The sequence below is a fragment of the Equus asinus genome, chromosome X, assembly GCF_041296235.1.
Source record: "Equus asinus isolate D_3611 breed Donkey chromosome X, EquAss-T2T_v2, whole genome shotgun sequence".
NCBI lineage: Eukaryota > Metazoa > Chordata > Mammalia > Perissodactyla > Equidae > Equus > Equus asinus.
The window spans coordinates 6,586,446-6,605,770 of NC_091820.1; the positions used below are offsets into that span (position 1 = coordinate 6,586,446).

Genomic DNA, 19,325 nt, shown 5'->3' on the forward strand with positions numbered 1-19,325 from the left:
ATATATCACAGACACCTCCTCCACATATCACCTCCTTGTTAGATAAAGGATTTTCCTGGGGCTCCGCAGTCTACCTGCCCTGGCAGAGGGGGCATTACCTTCAGAGAGCATGCTCAGGGCCTCATCGGAAGTGTGCCCGCCAACATGCACCGTCTTCCTGGAAGTGAGGCTTTCATGGGGCACACAGGAGCCCTCTGGGGACCGGTAAGCCCGCTCGGCGGCCGAGGTCGTCATCGACTCCCACTGGATCTCCTTCCTGGGAGACTGAAAATCCAGGCTGCATCCTGTCCAGCCGTAGAAGGCCAGAGACAAGAGAAATCCTTGGGCTGGATTCAGTATCCCCTGGAGAGAGGACAAAAAGACACGTGGAGGTCAGTGCAGTGTAGTAGGAATTAGGTGCCTGAAAATAGAGGTGGTGGGGGAGGGAAGGAGAGAGGGAAGAGGAAGGAGACGAGGGAGGGGAGGAGGGGGAGAGGAGGGGAGAGGGAAAGCCTCAAATACAGGGCAACTGACTCAATCGTCTCTTCACCTCCGCCAGAGCCGCTTTGCTCTCCTGCACAGAGGGAGGGGCTCTCCCTCTTGTGCTTCCAAGTCAGAATTTGATTTAACAAAGGTTCCTGAGGCAAAAAATGAGTCTAGGAAACATTCCTACAGTTATGCATGGTAAGTACCCATGAAGTCAACCAAAGGAACCAAGCGACAATCCAAATCAAAGCCCAGGGGTGGAGGTAGTTAATGCTGGTCTTATTATAAAGTCCTGTGACTCAGATTCTCTCCAATTCTTTTCTTCTTTTGGTGAGGAAGATTGGCTCTGAGCTAACATCTGTTGCCAATCTTCCTCTTTTTGCTTGAGGAAGATTGTCGTTGAGCTAAGATCTGTGCCAATCCTCCTCTACTTTATGTGGGATGCTGCCACAGCATGGCTTCACGAGTGGGGCTAGGTCAGCGCCCAGGATCCAAACCAGTGAACCCCAGGCCACCTAAGTGGAGCGCACGAACTTAATCATTATGCCACCAAGCTGGCCCCAGATTCTCCCCAATTCCGAAGCAACATAAATATTAATTCTGTGTAGGGCAACACGTACTTCCCTACTAACAGCTCATGTATGTATTTTTTATTATAAATACAATATAATGAAAACATGGGGGGGCTACACCTACAGTGTTTCTACCTTATTATCATTTCGTGTATTTCTATCCAACATTTTTTCACACGTGTTACTATGTAGTTATAATTAGTATAATTTTTATATCCTGCATTTTTCACTTGATACTAGAGATTTCATATTTGTCATCTTTAACATCTGCATAACATTCCATCAAGATGAAAAAACCACAATTTACTTAACCATTCCTTTATTTTGCATTTGGGTTATCTCTAATGCTTTATAATTATGGATAATGTTACAAGAAATACATTCATCCCTATGGCTTTTTCATAGTCTGAAGTATTTCTTCAAGATAAACTCCCTGCTATTTTGAGTCTGCCTGAAAGGCTGGACACACTGTGCCAAATGGGCTTAGCAGGGTCAGACCCACTTAATAACAATCCCAATGAGGAAGGAGGTGAGCTAGCTGGGACACAGGCCACGGCAGGCAGCCCGGGAACCTGGTCAACTCAATACATATTTCAATAATAATGCACCATACTTCTCAGTGGGGTTTTTTCCTTCTGATGTTTTTTTTTTTCAAGAAGAAAATTTAAAATCAAGATTGACCTACCATAATAAACCAGGTGGTCTTGGCTGCATTTCTGACATGCTTCAAAGAGCCTCCATTGATATCTGGTTGCATTTCAAGATAGAATAAAAGGCTTTCGTTGATGATGTTCGACAACCAACTGTTCGAAAGAAAACGGTCCAGGGTAAAGAGAACACGCAACAGAGTTCGTTTTCAAACGCCGGGGGTCGGCGAACACGCCTACCAAGACCTGAAAGTCGGGGAGGCGCGACACTGCAGCAGCAACGGGGAAGCAGCACGTCCAGCTCTGAATGCAAGAGATGAAACTCCTGGTCTCGGTCTAAAGCGGAGACCACCCAGCCCTTCCACAGGTAACACCCCCCCACCACAGCAGCCGCAAGGTTCTGGCGCATATCACACAACCCAGAATTCCCCGTTCTTCATTTAATGAGTAACCTAACGTTTGAATGGAGACCAAAACAAATCTTATCTTGACATGTTATGTTCAAAGTTTTTGATGTTATTGTTGGTAGGCCAGGGAAGTCTGAAACGGCAAGCTCAGTGTATTTTTAGAGGGAGCTAATTGACGTCTCTCCTAGGAGAATGTCCAAACAAACCTCCTCATATCAGACAGATGATGAACACCACAAAGGCATGTCCTGTCTTTTCAAGTATCGCTTCACCGAAGCGAAGGGTTTCCTGACTCCAATCTCCCTCGCATGGGTTACAGGTCTGTTTCCATAGCATCCACCTGACACGCTGGGGCAGAACACGTGTGGGGGAGGAGAGGGAGGAGAGAAAAACTGCTCTCTACCCCCTGTTGACTGAGCTATGAGTCATCACACCAAAGATGTACCCTTGCCCTTGTCAGATCCAGGAATCTTAGCATCAAGACTGATGCAAATGGGTGGATTTAAAAGGCATCAGCAAGCGCTTTATCTCAAGGTCAACCCTAGCAATGGGACAAAACAACAGACTCATATGCTTGGGAGGTATCAAAACGAAACTTGGGACTTTTTGTTCTAAGACCTTTATATATAATCAGAGTAGATTTGAATATCTTTCAAGAAGTTCATGTATTGCAGACTCGCCTTCCTGTCTTGCGTGCATCTCCTCAAAGGGCACCTACCACAGTTTCCAAGATTTCCTTTCCAAAGACTCTTCCCTTTGGAGCTTTCAGGACACACGTGGAAAAGCAAAATGGCAAGGTGTTTGTCCATCCCTTCCCAGTGACAATTAAAAAAGAAAAGTAAACCCTAAAGAGTCCACTAAAAAACTTTTAGAAATAATAAAGGAATACAGTCAAGTTGTGGGATACAAAAATCAATGTATAAAAATCAGTTGCGTTTCTATACACTAACAACGAACAAGCAGAAAGAGAAATTAAGAATACAATCCCATTTACAATTGCAACAAAAAGAATAAAATACCTAGGAACAAACTTAACCAAAGAGTTGAAAGATCTGTACACCGAAAACTATAAAGCATTGTTGAAAGAAATTGAAGAAGACACAAAGAAATGGAAAGATATTCCATGCTCTTGGATTGGAAGAATTAACATTGTTAAAATGTCCATACTTCCTAAAGCAAGCTACAGATTCAATGCAATCCCTATCAAAGTTCCAACAACATTTTTTACAGAAATAGAACAAAGAATCCTAAAATTTATATGGAACAACAAAAGACCCCGAATAGCCAAAGGATTCCTGAGAAAAAAGAACAAAGCTGGAGGTATCACACTCCCTGATTTCAAATTATACTACAAAGCCATAGTAACCAAAACAGCATGGTACTGGCACAAAAACAGACACACAGATCAATGTAACAAAATTGAGAGCCCAGAAGTAAACCCACACGTTTATGGACAGCTGATATTCGACAAGGGAGCCAAGAGCATACGATGGAGAAAGGAGAGTCTCTTCAGTAAATGGTGTTGGGAAAACTGGACACCTACATGCAAAAGAATGAAAGTAGACCATTCCCTTACACCATGCACAAAAATCAACTCAAAATGGATTAAAGACTTGAATGCAAGACCCGAAACCATGAGACTTCTAGAAGAAAACATAGGCAGTACGCTCTATGACATTGGTCTGAGCAGCATATTTTCAAGTCCCATGTCTGACCGGGCAAGGGAAACAAAAGAAAAAATGAACAAATGGGACTACATCAAACTAAAAAGTTTCTGCACAGCAAAGGAAACCATCAACAAAACGAAAAGACAACCTAACAATTGGGAGAAGATATTTGCAAACCACATATCAGATAAGGGGTTAATATCCAAAATATGCAAAGAACTCATACAGCTCAACAACAAAAAAACCAACAATCCAATTAGAAAATGGGCAAAAGATCTGAACAGAGATTTCTCCAAAGAAGATATACAGATGGCCAACAGACACATGAAAAGATGCTCAACATCATTAGCTATCAGGGAAATGCAAATCAAAACTACAAGGAGGTATCACCTCACTCCGGTCAGAATGGCTATAATTAACAAGACAGGAAACAACAAATGTTGGAGAGGGTGTGGAGAGAAGGGAACCCTTGTTCACTGCTGGTGGCAGTGCAAACTGGTGCAGCCACTATGGAAAGCAGTATGGAGTATCCTCAGAAAATTAAGGATAGATCTACCATATGCTCCAGCTATTCCACTGCTGCGTATTTATCCAAAGAACTTGAAAACACAAAGGCATAAAGATACTTGCACCCCTATGTTCACTGCAGCATTATTCACAATAGCCAAGACATGGAAGCAACCTAGGTGCCCATCAAGGGACGAATGGATAAAGAAGATGTGGTATTTACACACGATGGAATACTACTCAGCCATAAGAAATGACGAAATCCGGCCATTTGTGACAACATGGATGGAACTTGAGGGTATTATGCTGAGTGAAATAAGTCAGAGGGAGAAAGTCAAATACCATATGATCTCATTCATAAGTAGAAGATAAAAATGACAAAAAAATCCCACAACACATAGCATTGGAGATTGGACTGGTGGTTACCATTGGGGAAGGGGGGAGGGGGGAGGGCAAAAGGGGTGATTAGGGTCACATGTGAGGGGATGCACTATAATTAGTGTTCGTGTGGTGAACATGATGTAATGTATACAGAATTCGAAATACGATGTACATCCGAAAAAAATAAAAATTAAAAAAAAAAAAGAAAAAAGAAAAGTAGAAGAAAGCTTACCAAATAACGAAAACCAGCATTATTTTGAAAAATCGGATCTTGATCACGGCTCCCATCCGTCTCTCGTTCTCTGTGTAAATACCTTGTCTTCCTTTTAGTAAAGAAGCCACTGTGAAGAACAGAGGGGGACTGCATGTCACCTTCATTATTTACATTTACAGAGTGACAAGGAAGGGAACCAAAACAGAGGTGAGCCCATGAGCAAAGCCAGAAGACCACAAAGCCAAGCACGCCAGGCTTTCCTCACAGCTTCCAAGTTGCAGTTCTCATGGACTCGAGGGAATATATATATTTAAAACTTTTACTTTGAAATAATTTTAGATTTACATAAGATGTGCAAAGATAGTACAGCGAGTTTCTGTATACCTATACCCAGCTTCCCGCAAGGTTAACATCTTATATAACCACCACGGTCCCATTTGTCACAATGAAGAAACTGACATTAGTATTGTACTGTTAATTAAATTTGGGATTTTACTAGTTCCAGAAAAATATTTTTAAAGGTTTATATTTTCTATTATAAGAATAGTGCACAGGGCTAGCCCAGTGGCGTAGTAATTAAGTTCACGTGCTCCACTTCAGTGGCCCAGGGTTTGCAGGTTTGGATCCCGGGCATGGACCTACACACCACTCATCAAGCCATGCTGTGGCAGCATCCTACATACAAAACAGAGGAAGATTGGCATAGATGCTTGCTCAGAGACCGTCTTCCTCAAGCAAAAAGAGGAAGATTGGCAACAGATGTTAGCTCAGAGCCAATCTTCACACATACACAAAAAATAGTGCACATTTCCTATTTTAAAAGGTTGAAAGATTTAAAATTTCTCCTTATACACAAGTTGGAAAATATAAAAAAGTTTAGAACAGACTTAATGACCCATGGTCCACCCAGAGACAACCACTGTTAACATCTTAGTATACTTCTTTCCAGTCTTTTTTCTATAAGTCACTTCCACTTGTTTGATGTAATCAAACCACTATTTTTATGCAATTTTGTAAAAAGAAAACATAGCTATATTTAATACACTATTTTTTTTTTTGAGGAAGATTAGCCCTGAGCTAACATCTGCTGCCAATCCTCCTCTTTTTGCTGAGGAAGGCTGGCCTTGAGCTAACATCCTTGCCCATCTTCCTCTACTTTATATGTGGGACGCCTGCCACAGCATGGTTTGCCAAGCGGTGCCATGTCTGCACCCGGGATCCGAACCGGCAAATCCCAGGCCGCTGAAGCAGAACGTGTGCACTTAACCGCTGTGCCACCGGGCAGACCCCACTATTTTAAAATATAGATATGAAAAGAGTGGTTTAAAGGGCTGTAATGATTGCCTATTCCTAGTGGTAGAATCCTTTAAAAGTTTTAAAGTTCTACAATGGACAGCTGATCCTCAAGCGACCTTTGTGTTAAGGTGTGCTTCCTTATTCTCATTCTGCGCTTGAGAGATCCACACGGCTTGAGGAGGTTGGACACTGGCTCCAGCTCACACTTCCTTGAGGATGGGGTGGCAGCTGGAATGTAAGACCCCAGCCTCAGCCCAGAGGTCTTTTCAGAGCATTTTACTGACTCATAATATCCCTCTTATCCAGTTCTTACCATTGCATTTGACTCATTTCCTGCACTCTACTTCCTGTCTCCTGTCCAACTGGGAAAAGACAGGTCAAGTACATTATGGGACATAATGTACATTACCAGGCTCATAACTCTTCATTTCAGACTCCATACCTTCCCCCTGCTCCCCTTTCCTCTCTTTCTGCTCCTGTCTCACCTCCACAGTTGTCCAAGGCCACTCCTGGGGCCTCCAGGGCACGCCAAGGGCAAAACCAGGATGAGCCCAGAAGGAAGCGAAAAGTCCACTGGTCCTGGCCTTGAGCTACCAAACGTTGGCAAAGAGCTTGTATAGCCTGTAACTAAGTAGGCTTGCTCACTTTCATGTATTAAACCTGCTCACTTTCTCCAACTCTTCTGCTTATGTCTCTGGAGGATGACGAATGAGGTCAATTGTCCTAGATAATTCCAGGAGGACAATGTGTGTCATGATCTGAGCCCAAGGCGTGGGGCTGTACCCCGTGGCGTGCACCTGGGGAACTTGCCCGTTATTCACCTGCAGTCACTGTCTTTTGGAACAGAATGGGGTTAGCCACAAGGACGAGCAGCAGCGGCAAGTATGTGGTGACATAGTGGGGGATGGCGTGCTCCGGACCCCTCTCACACCTGAGGGAGGAAAACCAAGTCATTCTCCAAAACAAAGCTTTGCCTAAAATACGCCTACTTATCTGGAAGCCAAGATAAGAGGATGCGATTGTAAAGGGAAATGCACAAATCGACTTCTGACTCCGCCCAAAGGAAATCTGACTCATATCTCCTGTCTGTGAACAAGCGACACATCCCCAAGAACAAAGGAGATCCATCATGTCTTTAGTTGTGTCACAAATGAGAGGATCTCTAAGGCACTCCGTGGGGGGAGCTTTTAAAGGTCCCTACTGAGAGAAGGAGAAAAAGGAAGACACTCTGGGAGGGTGGATTCCCCCCACTGGGTCTTCTCAGGGGAAAAACACACGACTCCAGTAAGACAAAGGCCCTCAATGAACTAGTTAGTTTTAAGCACTTACTCCATGCTACGCCTGGACAATGCCATGAATAAGATCCAGTTCCCCTCCTTGAGCAACTGAGAACACCCAAGCCCCACATTTCAAAGCACAGCTGTCCTCATGGTTATGGACAACATTTCAGTGGTTCTTTTCAGGGAGAAGGACCAGGATTGCTATTGAGGGGTCACGGGAATTGCTGGTCACCACAGGACATGGTGGAGTGCTACACACAGGTATGTTACCAAGGTAGGAACTCTCAGCTAAGACATGCATAATGTAGAAAAAAAATGGCAAAGAGGAAGAGAGCATCGAAAGCCAAGGGGAGAGAGGACTGCTCAGGCCCAGCCAAAGAGTGAGGTGGAGAAGCAGATGAAGGCCCAGGCCCTGTGGCCACAGGAGGTGGAATGATTAAAATGCAAGTACTCGGGCCGGCCCCGTAGCCGAGTGGTTAAGTCCACACTCTCCGCTTTGGCAGCCCAGGGTTTTGCCGGTTCGGATCCTGGGCGTGGATATGGCACCACTCATAAGGCCATGCTGAGGTGGCACCCACATGCCATAACTAGAAGGACCCACAACTAATAATACACAACTGTGTCCCAGGGGGCTTTGGGGAGAAAAAGGAAAAATAAAATCTAAAAAAAAAAAAATTCAAGTGCTTTTGTTTTAATATGCATGGAGTGGTCAAATCAGAAGGGAAAAAATGGCAGAAAATACAAAAAAACACAATGCCCATCTTTTCTTGCCATAAGAAGGATTACACCACCCCCTCATGAGGCCACCTTCCTCTTGTTAATAGGAGCTTTCATCGTCAGCTGTGAAGGCTAAAATGCGGTCTGGAAAGGCTTGAGGGGAGAAAGAGAAACAGGAGGAGAAAGAGATGCAATTCCGATGCAAAGACTGAGAGTAAATGACAAATGAAAGAGGGAGGACAGGAGCGTGAAGAATGCGAGGGTTCCGGGCCATGGGCTGTCAAGATCAAGGGATGATGGATTATGATGCCGAAAAGGAGTGGCCTGAGGACCACGGGGGCACCTCTGAGTTCCTTGTGAGCCCTGCAGTGATGGCTCCCTCAGGCTCAGATGTAACTTTTCCTGGAGTCTCAGGGTCCCACAGGTGAAAGTGACGGATGAAAACCCCCTTTCCAATTAAGTGCATTCTATTATAACGGCTGCTGACATGTATTTGTCCTTTTAAAGTTCCTTGAGAGAGCAGGCCGTACGGATGGATCTATACAGAGCTCTGCGAGTATGCACTGTCGACAAGGCAACGCCAGTTTGGCAATGTCTAATTGAGTAGCTGCAACAAGTACAAAAAGGGGGAGAAATTGTCTACACAAGTCAGCAAACTTTTTCTGTAAAGGAACAGAGAGTAAATATTTTATGCTTCGTGAACCAGACAGCCTCTGTTGAAACTACTCAACTCTGACATTGTAGTGCGAAAGCAGCCATAAACAATACAAACACAAATGGGCGTGGCTGTGTGCCAATAAAACTTTATTTACAAAGGCAGGCAGAGGGCCAGATTTGTCCTGAGGGCTGTGCAGTGCTGATCCCTGGTATACACTGCTCTAAAGTCACAGACAAAGACAACTGTCCAGCCTCTGTTTTCGGTTTCTCATTGGAAGTTAGAGTATATATCCCTGGAGGGACCTCGGGGCTTTACAAACGGTTGCATTGATGGGAGTTGAAAGTTGGAGAAATGAGACCATCTCAGTGGCCCCATCTGCCCGTGTCTGTGTTCAGGATAGCTGAGAGCACAGCATGGAAGAGAAGTGAGAAAGCGAAGCAAGCAGAGGCTTAGAATCAGCTTTCCTAAGAGCCACTTTTTGATTCTTCCACGTCATCTCAAACTCATTCTTAGACTGTTAAACCCCCCTGCTCATCCAGAGGAAGCTGGTTTGAAAAATAAAAATGAAGGAGTGGGCACGAGAAAGCTGCATCAACATGAAGGGGCACCTACCAAAGCTTTGCACGCATACTTATGTGGAGGAGACATTCCTAAAGCTCTGCGTACGTACCTGTGTGCAGAGGCACCTACCCACACCACCGTGAGAGATGGCAGGGAAACTAAGGCAAGGGCGCAGGGAACTGTAGGGAGCCCCCAGGGCCTCAGCTGTACGGGACAGCCTCACACAGCCTGAGACAAGGGCCTGAGCGCAAGGCGCCCGCCCTGGGTCAGCGCCCACGCATTTCCTGCAAGAGAACACACAACGGGTGAGGGAGCAGGGCGAGCTGGGCTGTCGGGAGTCCGGGCTCACCTGGACACGGAGGGGTAGTAGAGGATCACCACTCCCTCGACGCAGAGCAGCGCGGCCAGGCCCCACGCCATGATGCGGTAGAGCAGGATGGTGCTAGGAGGGAAGCAGAAGGGGCGGCCGCACCTGAGAGGAGTGAGGATGAGGGCCGGCAGTGGAAACGACTAGACCAGCTCCCGCGCTCCAGAAAATTCAGGAAAACGCACACAGAGCAAAACCCTCAGCAAAGAGTTGCCTTATTTTGCCTCTGAAGTTTTTTTTTTAAAATTGAGGTGTAACTCATGTAACATAAAATTAACCATTTTAAACTGAACAATTCACGGGCATCTAGTACATTCACAATGTTGTGTAACCACCACCTCTATCCACTTCCAAACCATCTTCATCACTGCAAAAGGAAACCCGCCCCCATTAATAGTCACTCCCCATTCTCGTCCCCTCAGGCCCTGGTAAGCACTAATCTACTTGGTGTCTCTACGAATCTGCCTGCTCTGGACATTTCATCTAAATGGAATCACACAATATGTGGTCTTTTGTGACTGGCTTCTTTCACTCAGCATAACGTTTTCATGGTTGAGAGGAACAAGACATGGGAACTTCCTAAGTGCCCGGCTCACCCAATAAGCAAGCAGCAACTTATCCCCAATCCTTTCCGAAGTTACCTCCCTACCGAATATGCAACTGTTTTAATGCTCAGTCCAAACCAAGAAGAATGTCCCAAGAAATCAGTGGTTATTTGATGTTCCAGGAGAGCAGGGAGCTTTCCCACCTCCCCCCACCCCATTCCCTGCATAGTTAACATTCTTGGACAATCTCTATCACTCATCTTTGTACTTACACACCCCCCACCCCGTTCCCCCAAGGGATCCGGGGCAGCCAGCCTTCGGGTCAGGAAGACGGAAGACCTGCGCACATGCACAGCTATCTGACTGTTCCCATCCAGCGTTTAATTTGCCTCTTCTGTCCAACAGGACAGAAGCCCAGGGCTCCATCAGAGGGTGCCCGCCGTCACTCACAACTCCACCAGACTCCTGGCAAATAGCACAATCCCCGACTCATCAGCAGTTTAACTCTGAAGATCAGCTGTGTAGACAAAGGAGCAGTCAGGGATCAGTGTGAAAGGACGCCCTTGTACAAGGAGACACGAGGGAAAAGAGATGAGACGGCACACAGGAATGAGCCGCAGGGAGAAGCAGCGTTTCCCAGCCAGCTCTCTGGGAGGCCACGAGGCAAGGACTCCAAGCTGTTCTGCCTCCCACCTTCCAGCCAGTTCTGGAGCAGCCCTGCCCTGCCTCTCTCTGGGTCTGAGGGAGGTCGGGCTGTGCCTTGCCCAGAAGTCAGAGGCTTTGCACAAGACTCAGAACCCTAACGAGCAGCTTTCTGCAAGGGGCCAGACAGTTAAGAGTGTGGAATGTCTTGGGGGTTGGCTCCATGGCCAAGTGGTTAAGTTCGTGCGCTCTGCTTCGGCAGCCCAGGGTTTCGCTGGTTCGGATCCTGGGCACAGACATGGCACCACTCATCAGGCCATGCTGAGGCGGCATCCCACATGCCAGAACTAGAAGGACCCGCAACTAAAAATATACAACTATGTACTGGGGGGCTTTTGGGAGAAAAAGGAAAAATAAAATCTTTGAAAAAAAAAAAAAGAGTATGGAATGTCTGCATTCCAGACCCTAACCTCAGGCTGGAGGGTGCAGTGGCATTATTTGCTGAGGTGGGATAGAGTGGGTCGGAGATGAGGCCAGGCAGGTCCGGGGCAGGCACTCGCCAAAGCCTGGTCGACACTCTCCTGGCCCCAAAGGGCCTCTCGGGGTGGGAGTCAGAGCTGGGCCAGCTCACACAGGTGGCACTCACTTCAATAACTAATACAACCCAAAACCCACACCAGGGCAGGAGTCAGAACTCCAATTCATCCACGATCAGAGCAGCCTGTGGCTGAAGATCCTCGTTCATTTATCTGACCACTGGACAGTGTTCATGTCCCAGAACACAAAGGTCCTCCCCAGAGCCCCTTTGCTCTCACACTTTCATTTTCTCTGAGCAAGTAGTGACCTCAGTTCAGGGCTTTCCCCAGGATCTCAAGCGCCTTCTGTTACTGTTCAAAATCTGTACATCCCACGCCTGGAAAGAAAGTAGCAGTTTAAATTTTAACTTTCAATCTGTCTTAATGACCTTTCTCAGGATTAGGATGAAAAGAAACAATTCTCCTGTGCCAAAGAAAACAGCTAAGGACTGGAAGGACCTAGAAGGGACTGTGGAGTTTACTTCAGCCATACCTACGAAGCCTGGTCCCCTGCCCTGGACTTCCTCGGGACCCCTCCCCGCCAGCTGCAGTCTCTTAATTGCCACCCTTGGCCCTGGGCTCTGGAAAGAAACTGGCTCTTAAAAGAAGAGCTACAGAGGCTTCTGGACCCATACTCTCAGCTATGGCTCAAACCACCCAGTGCTGGCCCCTCAGAGACCTCACACCAGGAAGCATGACTTCTGCCAGGGACCAGGTGGGGGCTGCGTCTCCAGGGCTACAGAACACCTGTCTCACTTCTCTGCTGTGCGCTCTGGTCCTTGTCACCAGGAGAGCCCACTCCACTCCCGACAATCTTCCTAGCGCTGGAACCCTGCCCCTGTTCCTGCCCTTGGGAGGCCTCTGGATGTTTCATCTCCTTGGATGTTTGCCTCCTGCATTATGGGTGGTCCTTGGAAGTCACAATCTGCCCGGCATCCTCTCCTCCCTGCACACCCCCATCATCCTGCCTATCCTAACGCTGAGCTCCAAAATCAATTCCACTCTTCTGGGTGTGAGGGGGCTTTTTTTTTTTTTTTTTTCTATTTGGTGAGAAAGATTGGCCCTGAGCTGACATCTATTGCCAATCTTCCTCTTTTTGCTTGAGGAAGATTGCCCCTGAGCTAACATCTGTGCCGATCTTCCTCGATTTTGTATGTGGGTTGCAGCCATAGCATGGCTTGATGAGTGGTGCTAGGTCCACGCCCAGGATCCAAACCCACGAACCCTGGGCCACCGAAGTGGAGTGCATGAACTTAACCACTATGCCACCAGGCCAGCCCCTGAGGAGGGCTTCTTGATTGCCTGTCCTGGCCTCTCAGGGCTCTGCCTGTCCTCTCGGTCCAGACAGCTGTCAGGTTGCCCCGTCTTACCCCAGTCCCCTGTGGGTGGGGATGAAGCAATGCTTCCTCCTATGACAGCAGGAGGCAGACACTTCTTCCAGCTTCCTTTCCAGGCTCCAAGGTTCCTCTTATCTCCACAACTGCTAGTCTGTGAGACTTCTAGTTGTGTCACAGCTCCAATCCCTCCAAAACTGAGTGAGGGAGCCATCGTACAGGGACACACACTCACTTCAGGGATGAGGCCTTCTCATGCTGCTAGCTGCCTACTCAAAGCATTTTCCCTTTTTTCCTTAGTAATATAACCTGGATGTCATGCAGAGCAACAGCCTGCTTGGCTAACAGACTATATTTCTGTCCTCCTCTTGACGATAAGTGTGGCCATGAGACTAAATTCTGGCCAACAATATGAATGTGGAATTGTTGGTGAAACCCTCAGGGAGGCTGCTTAAAGGGAGCTGGCTCGGGGGAAAACAGACCCCTTTGCATTGCCCCCTTCCTCCTTCCTGCTGTCTGGAATGCAGATGTGATGGCTGGAGTTCCAGCAGCTATATTGGGCCATGACACCTTGAGGATGGAAGTCACATAATAGGATGGTGGAGTAGGAAAGCAGAAGCAGTTTGGGTCCCTGATGTCCATCATAAGAGCTCTGGATTCCCTATCTCTGGTCTCTTTTAGCATGAAAGAGAAAGTCCTATCCTGTTTAAGTCACTATTATTTTAGGTATTTTATGTAGTCAAAACTAATCCTCACCGATACACCTGGTTGGCTACCTTGGACCTTGACTATCTTCCCTAGAGAATCTTCACAACCAGGTAAATCTAGGTTTTTACAGACGTGTAAAAGCTTAGGAACTAAGGTAAAAAGGTGGAAGGAACAAACACAAAAATGAAGTAAGCACTGCATTTCAGGCCAGAGAGACCAAAGTTAACGATGATGTGGTATCCATAAGGACTATATGCCATTTCAGAGCAGGGGTCTACTAAGATTGCCCAGTGTACTCTATGGCCTAAACATGATGCTTATTTGGCTACTGATGTTGGTTTTAAAAGTGAATTTATTCCACAAATGGTGCGGGGACAACTAGATATCCACACACAAAAGAATAAAGGCGGACCTTTTCCTCACCCACACACCAAAATTAATTCAAAGCTAAATAAAAGTGTTCAAACCATAAAACTCTCAGAAGAAAACATAGGTGTAAATCTTTGTCACCTTGGATTAGGCGATAGTTTCTTAGATGACAGCAAAAGCACAAGAAATAAAAGAAAAAAATAGAAAATTGGACGTCATCAGGGGCCAGCCCCGTGGCTGAGTGGTTAAGTTCACTCGCTCTGCTTCGGTGGCCCAGGGTTTCGCAGGTTTGAATCCTGGGCGTGGACATGGCACCGCTCATCAGGCTACGCTGAGGTGGCGTCCCACATGTCACAACTAGGACTCACAACTAAGAGTTCACAAGTATGTACCTAGGGGCTTTGGGAAGAAAAAGGAAAAATAAAATCTTTAAAAAAAATTGGACGTCATCAAAATTACAAACTTTTGTGTTTCAAAAGACACTATCAAGTAAGGGAAAAGAGAGCCCACGGAATGGGAGAAAACATCCGTAAATCATCCATCATAATAAGGCCCTTGTATCCAGAATATATTAGGAACTCCTACAACTCAATATAAGAAGACAAATAGCCCAATTAAAACATGGGTGAAAGAAATGAAAAGCTATTTCTCCAAAGAGGGTAAACAAACGGCCAATAAGCACATGAGAAGATGCTGAACATCATTAGCCACCAGGAAAACAAAAGCAACAGTGAGATACCACGTCACACACACCAGGATGGCTAAAATATTAAAAACCAAACAAATGCACAGCAAATAACAAGTGTGGTTAGCAAGGCTGTGGAGAAATGGGAACCCTCATGCATTGCTGGTGCCGACATAAAGTGGTGCAGCCTCTTTAGAAAGCAGTTGAGCAGTGTCTTACAAAGTTGTACACAGAGTTATTGTATGACCCAAGAATTCCACTCTTAGGCGTATACCCATGAGTATATGATGAAAACGTATGTCCAACAAACACAAATTCATTGCTGCATTATTCCTAACAGTGACAACAATGGAAACCACCTAAAATGTCCATCAGCTGAGAAATGACTAAAACGTAGTCTAGCCATACAATGGAATATTACTCAGCAACGAACAGGAGTGAAGCACTGATATGTGTTACCACATGGTTAAACCCTGAACATGCTATGCTAAGTTTAAGCAGCCAGACACACAAGGTCACATATAGTGTGATTCCATTTATAAGAAATGTCCAGAAGAGGCAAATCTAAAGACAGAAAGTTGATTCGTAGTTGCTAGGGGTTCCAGGGGAGGGGAGATTGGAGAGTGCCCAATAACTAGTACAGAAATTTTGGAGGAGTAATTAAAATGTCATAAAACTAGATGCTGGTGACAGTTGCACAATTCTGTGAATATACTAAAAAACAATGTATTTTACACATTTAAACGGGTGAACTTTATAAAGCTGTTTTTTTAAAAAAAAAAAAAAAAAGCAAGCAAGATTCAATTCAAAGCCACCAGTGCCAATGTCCTAGGCACCATGCAATTCCTCAGCTGGCGGCCACCGCAGCTCCAGCCCCCTCAGGTTCCATAGTTAGCATAAAGTGTCAGTACATATTTGGAAGGATTTTTTTCCTTGAACTTTTCCATACAATCAAAAATTGTTTATATTCATGCCAATTTTTTTCAGCATTTGTCCAGTTCCAAGCATTTAAATTATTGAATTACTTGTTTTCAAGGTTTTAAAATGGTCATTATTTTGAATCTGCGTTTGGCTTTTTATACTTGATCTTAGCCAAAAGGCCAAGAAGCAATATTGGCTTTTTATAAATGCGAGCTGCCATAGATCTCTCGGGGAAGGGGCCAGCTGACAGATTCCGACCGACTGTGTCTGCTGTACTGAAAAATACTTCGGAGCACTCAATAGTATCTCCTCAAACCACAGAGCCTGGGGCAGAGAGCCCGCGGACTTCTCTGAATACCTCAGTCCCGCAGATCTCCGGATCACCAGATAGGCATCAACCGCATAGCAAAACAGCCACCAGAAGCAGGCACTGTACAACAGCTGGATCCACATCTGTAATCAGGAAGAGCCTGGCATCAAAGCTCCTGGAAACAGGCACCAGATTGCCCCCATCTGTGAAACGAGCTGGCAGACGCCCTCTTCCTCTGACGTCAGGAAGCGGCACATGAAAGGCCTCCGGAGACACGCGGACAGTCTGGGGAACCAAGGGGGGCTGTGCCTTTGTTCTCTGCCTGCTCAGTGGGACTGGACGAGCGAGCCGTGCCTTCTGCTACACTTGGAGGCACAGCGGAGAGAGGGTTCAGGCTTGCGGCTGAAACCGGCATGAGGGCTCACAGGGTCTTTGAACTAGCAGCTCTTTTGCTGAGAACAAATGAACACGGGCAGGAAAGACCTTCCTAGGAGAAGGGAAAGGAAAGGGGCCCCGTGTGTTAGAGGCAGCAAGAGATTGATACTCCTCATCAGTGGGGGCTGAGACAGATGCTCCAGCGAGACGCAGCTGGGAAGCACGGAGGGAAGGGAGGGAGAGAAACTGACAATTCTGCTACAGACAGTAAGGTCAGCATAGCATCCACGTACTTTAAGATAACTCCCTTGAGCGTTAACCCAGTGAACAGAGCAATGTGTGTGTGTGTGTGTATCTCATTATGTAAAATACATCCAATAAATCAATAACTTCCTTTTTTCTGGCCAGCTGGTTTTGATTATGGCACTACGGTAAAGATTGCATACGTGTGCTTAAGGGTGGGGGGAGAAACCCCACTACAGCAGTGGTTCTTAAACTTGAGCGTGCATCAGGAGCCCCTGGAGGGTTTGTTAAGTCACAAAGGTCTCCCCTCCCCTCCAAGTTCCTGATGAGTAGGGCAGGGCAGGGCTCTGAGAATTTGCATTTCTAACAAACTCCAGTGGGTTGGTGGGTGGGTTGGGACCACACTTTGGAGGACCACAGCATAAGAGGAGAACAGGGAGGGACGAGGGGCCAAACAAAGGGAGGCGTACTTACTGCGCTCCCCACACAGAAGGCGGCAGGCCAAATGTCTGTCCTGTTCACGTCTGAGATGCTTTCAACGAAATCTGGAAATCCTAACCACACCGTAGACCGGACTACGATCCCTAAGGGAGAATTAGATGATGCTTTGTTTCTGGTCCTAATTCAAATCTAAAGCTGACTTGTCACTCCGTAAAAACGATAGATAGATAGATAGATAGATAGACAGATAGATAGACAGATAGATAGACAGATAATTGATAGATAGGAAGGGAGAGAGAAGGAAGTGAGGGAGGGAAAGAGAGAAGAAAGGAAGAAACACATTGGTGTGGGCAGAAAGAGAGAGGAAAAAAGTAAGACTGAGTTACTCAAAAAATTAATTACTATTATGGTGGCAAAGCACTTAGACTTCAACTGAAACCATCGTTAGCCAGACTCATGTCCCTCATCTCTGTATTTACTTGGCATTAACAAGCGATTATGTGAAGAACGAGCTTTATTTCTTGGCTATATTTTTAATGTCCATGTTAACTATTCCTCATATAAAAAAAGAATGAGAAAGCACAATTCTGAAGTTTAAAAAGATAGTACTTTCATTCTTTAAAAAAAACACACTGAAGATTTTCACAAATTAGTTCTTGATAATTTGCTCTTGACGTTTATTATTTGTGAGTTTTCTTTGCTGTTAGACCCAAATATCTAATTCTCCTCAAAACAATACACACACACACAAGGTATTTTATTAAGAGTCTTTGTTAGGTAATGTGATACCCTTTGTTTAAGCACACACTATGTAATACACTGCTAAAGGGGAAGGAACTATCCACAGTACAAAGTTAGACATATTTACTAGTGTACACTAGTATCTAGTGTAATACACTACCAAATATATACTGTCATATACTAGTAAATATACACTGTCATACACTACTAAACATTTACTGTGTAATACACTACTAAACATATACTGTGTAAGACACTGCCAAATATATACTGTGTAACACACTAGTAAGTATATACTGTGTAATACACCAGTAAATAAACACTATGTAATACACCACTAAAGGGGAAGAATGAACACTAGATAGCTTAAGATAGATCTTCTCACTGTCAAGCCACTGCTAAGGAAAATACTGCTTTTCCTCTGTGAGTGCCGTGTTGACTCCAGCACATAGCCCTCCTCTGAGCTCCATCAACACCCTATGACCTAGGCACTGGGAGTTCTTATTTTTCAGTGAAGGAGTCCAGTGACCCAGCCTTCCCCTGACTTCTACTGCTGCTCATTGGCCCACAACACCATCGACCTCCCTTCTAAAGGTGGAAGAACATACAGACATTATTTCAGTGACCCTCAAAAGATGTTTGGGTGCATCTTTATTTCCAGATGTTCAAGTTACAGGAACTAAATTACTGTTAAGATACTTTTCCAAAATGATTTAGAAGAATGGGGAAGAAAACCAATTTTTTATTTAATTATCCTGCACTAAAATGGTTTTATCCTTAATAGAAAACAAGTATTGCTCCCTGTCTTAGTCCTCAAGTCTGAGAAAGCGACTGGAGGTTCCACAGCATTTATTGGAAGTCAAGGTTCCTGAGCCTCTCCCATCACGGAGAATGGGAGGACTGGGCCCTGGGACACACAGCCACCCGTGCCCAGATACCTGCTCAAGGTGGGGTATGAACTGCTGCCCTCCCCTCTGGGCACGCACATGGAGGGCAGTTCCAACCCTGCCAACAGCCTTTGCTTCAAGAGCAAGCATTACCGAAAAATTCCAAAATGGTCAGCACCTGTCAGCCGACTGCAAAATGTGGACAGTGTTTGGATCCTGATGCGAACAAACCAACTGAAAAATAACATTTATGAGACAACTGAACATACACCAATGATATCAAGGAATAGGTTTTCATTATTTTAAGGTGATAGTGATATTGGTGTAATATATATAAATATATGTGATATATATATTTAAATTCTTATCTTCTAGAGCTATATACTGAGATCTGTATGGATGAAATGATACAAATTCTGGGATTTGCTTCAAAATAATCCAGTGGACAGTGGGATAAGGGGATGGGGTGTAGATGAAGCTGGGTGATGGGAACCGGGGGGCTCATTATACAGTCTCTCTACATTTGTATATGGTAGACATTTTCCAAAATAAAAAGTTAAACAAAATGGTTGGCAATGTCTAGCTTAGAGGTCTCACTGGTCAAATACTTATGGATCCATTATATTTTCTGGGTTTTGCTTAACGGCACTGTCTAAAGTTTCCCTAGTAAGCTTGCAATAACCAAAACAATAAACTGGTTTTTTAAAAAAACAAATGTCCCTTGGACATAATTTTCACCGCCCATCTTGTTTTGTAGAGACCCCTAGTAGTTCCGTCCAGTCCCGAGGGAGCCGCCTCCCGTTTCGTCCT

General features: G+C 45.3%; 1 protein-coding gene across 1 annotated transcript in view; it reads right to left on the minus strand.

Moving 5' to 3' along the window:
* The window catches only part of GPR143 (G protein-coupled receptor 143), a 47,892-nt gene that overhangs the window by 27,968 nt on the left and 599 nt on the right, over positions 1 to 19,325 (minus strand). The window contains exons 2-8 of the mRNA XM_044768160.2: positions 16,921 to 17,030; positions 15,877 to 15,971; positions 9,722 to 9,814; positions 6,978 to 7,087; positions 4,879 to 4,987; positions 1,723 to 1,840; positions 99 to 342 (exon numbers count right to left, since the gene is read on the minus strand). Of these exons, the coding sequence (XP_044624095.2) occupies positions 99 to 342; positions 1,723 to 1,840; positions 4,879 to 4,987; positions 6,978 to 7,087; positions 9,722 to 9,814; positions 15,877 to 15,971; positions 16,921 to 17,030 (879 nt within the window). The remainder of the gene's footprint in view (positions 1 to 98; positions 343 to 1,722; positions 1,841 to 4,878; positions 4,988 to 6,977; positions 7,088 to 9,721; positions 9,815 to 15,876; positions 15,972 to 16,920; positions 17,031 to 19,325) is intronic.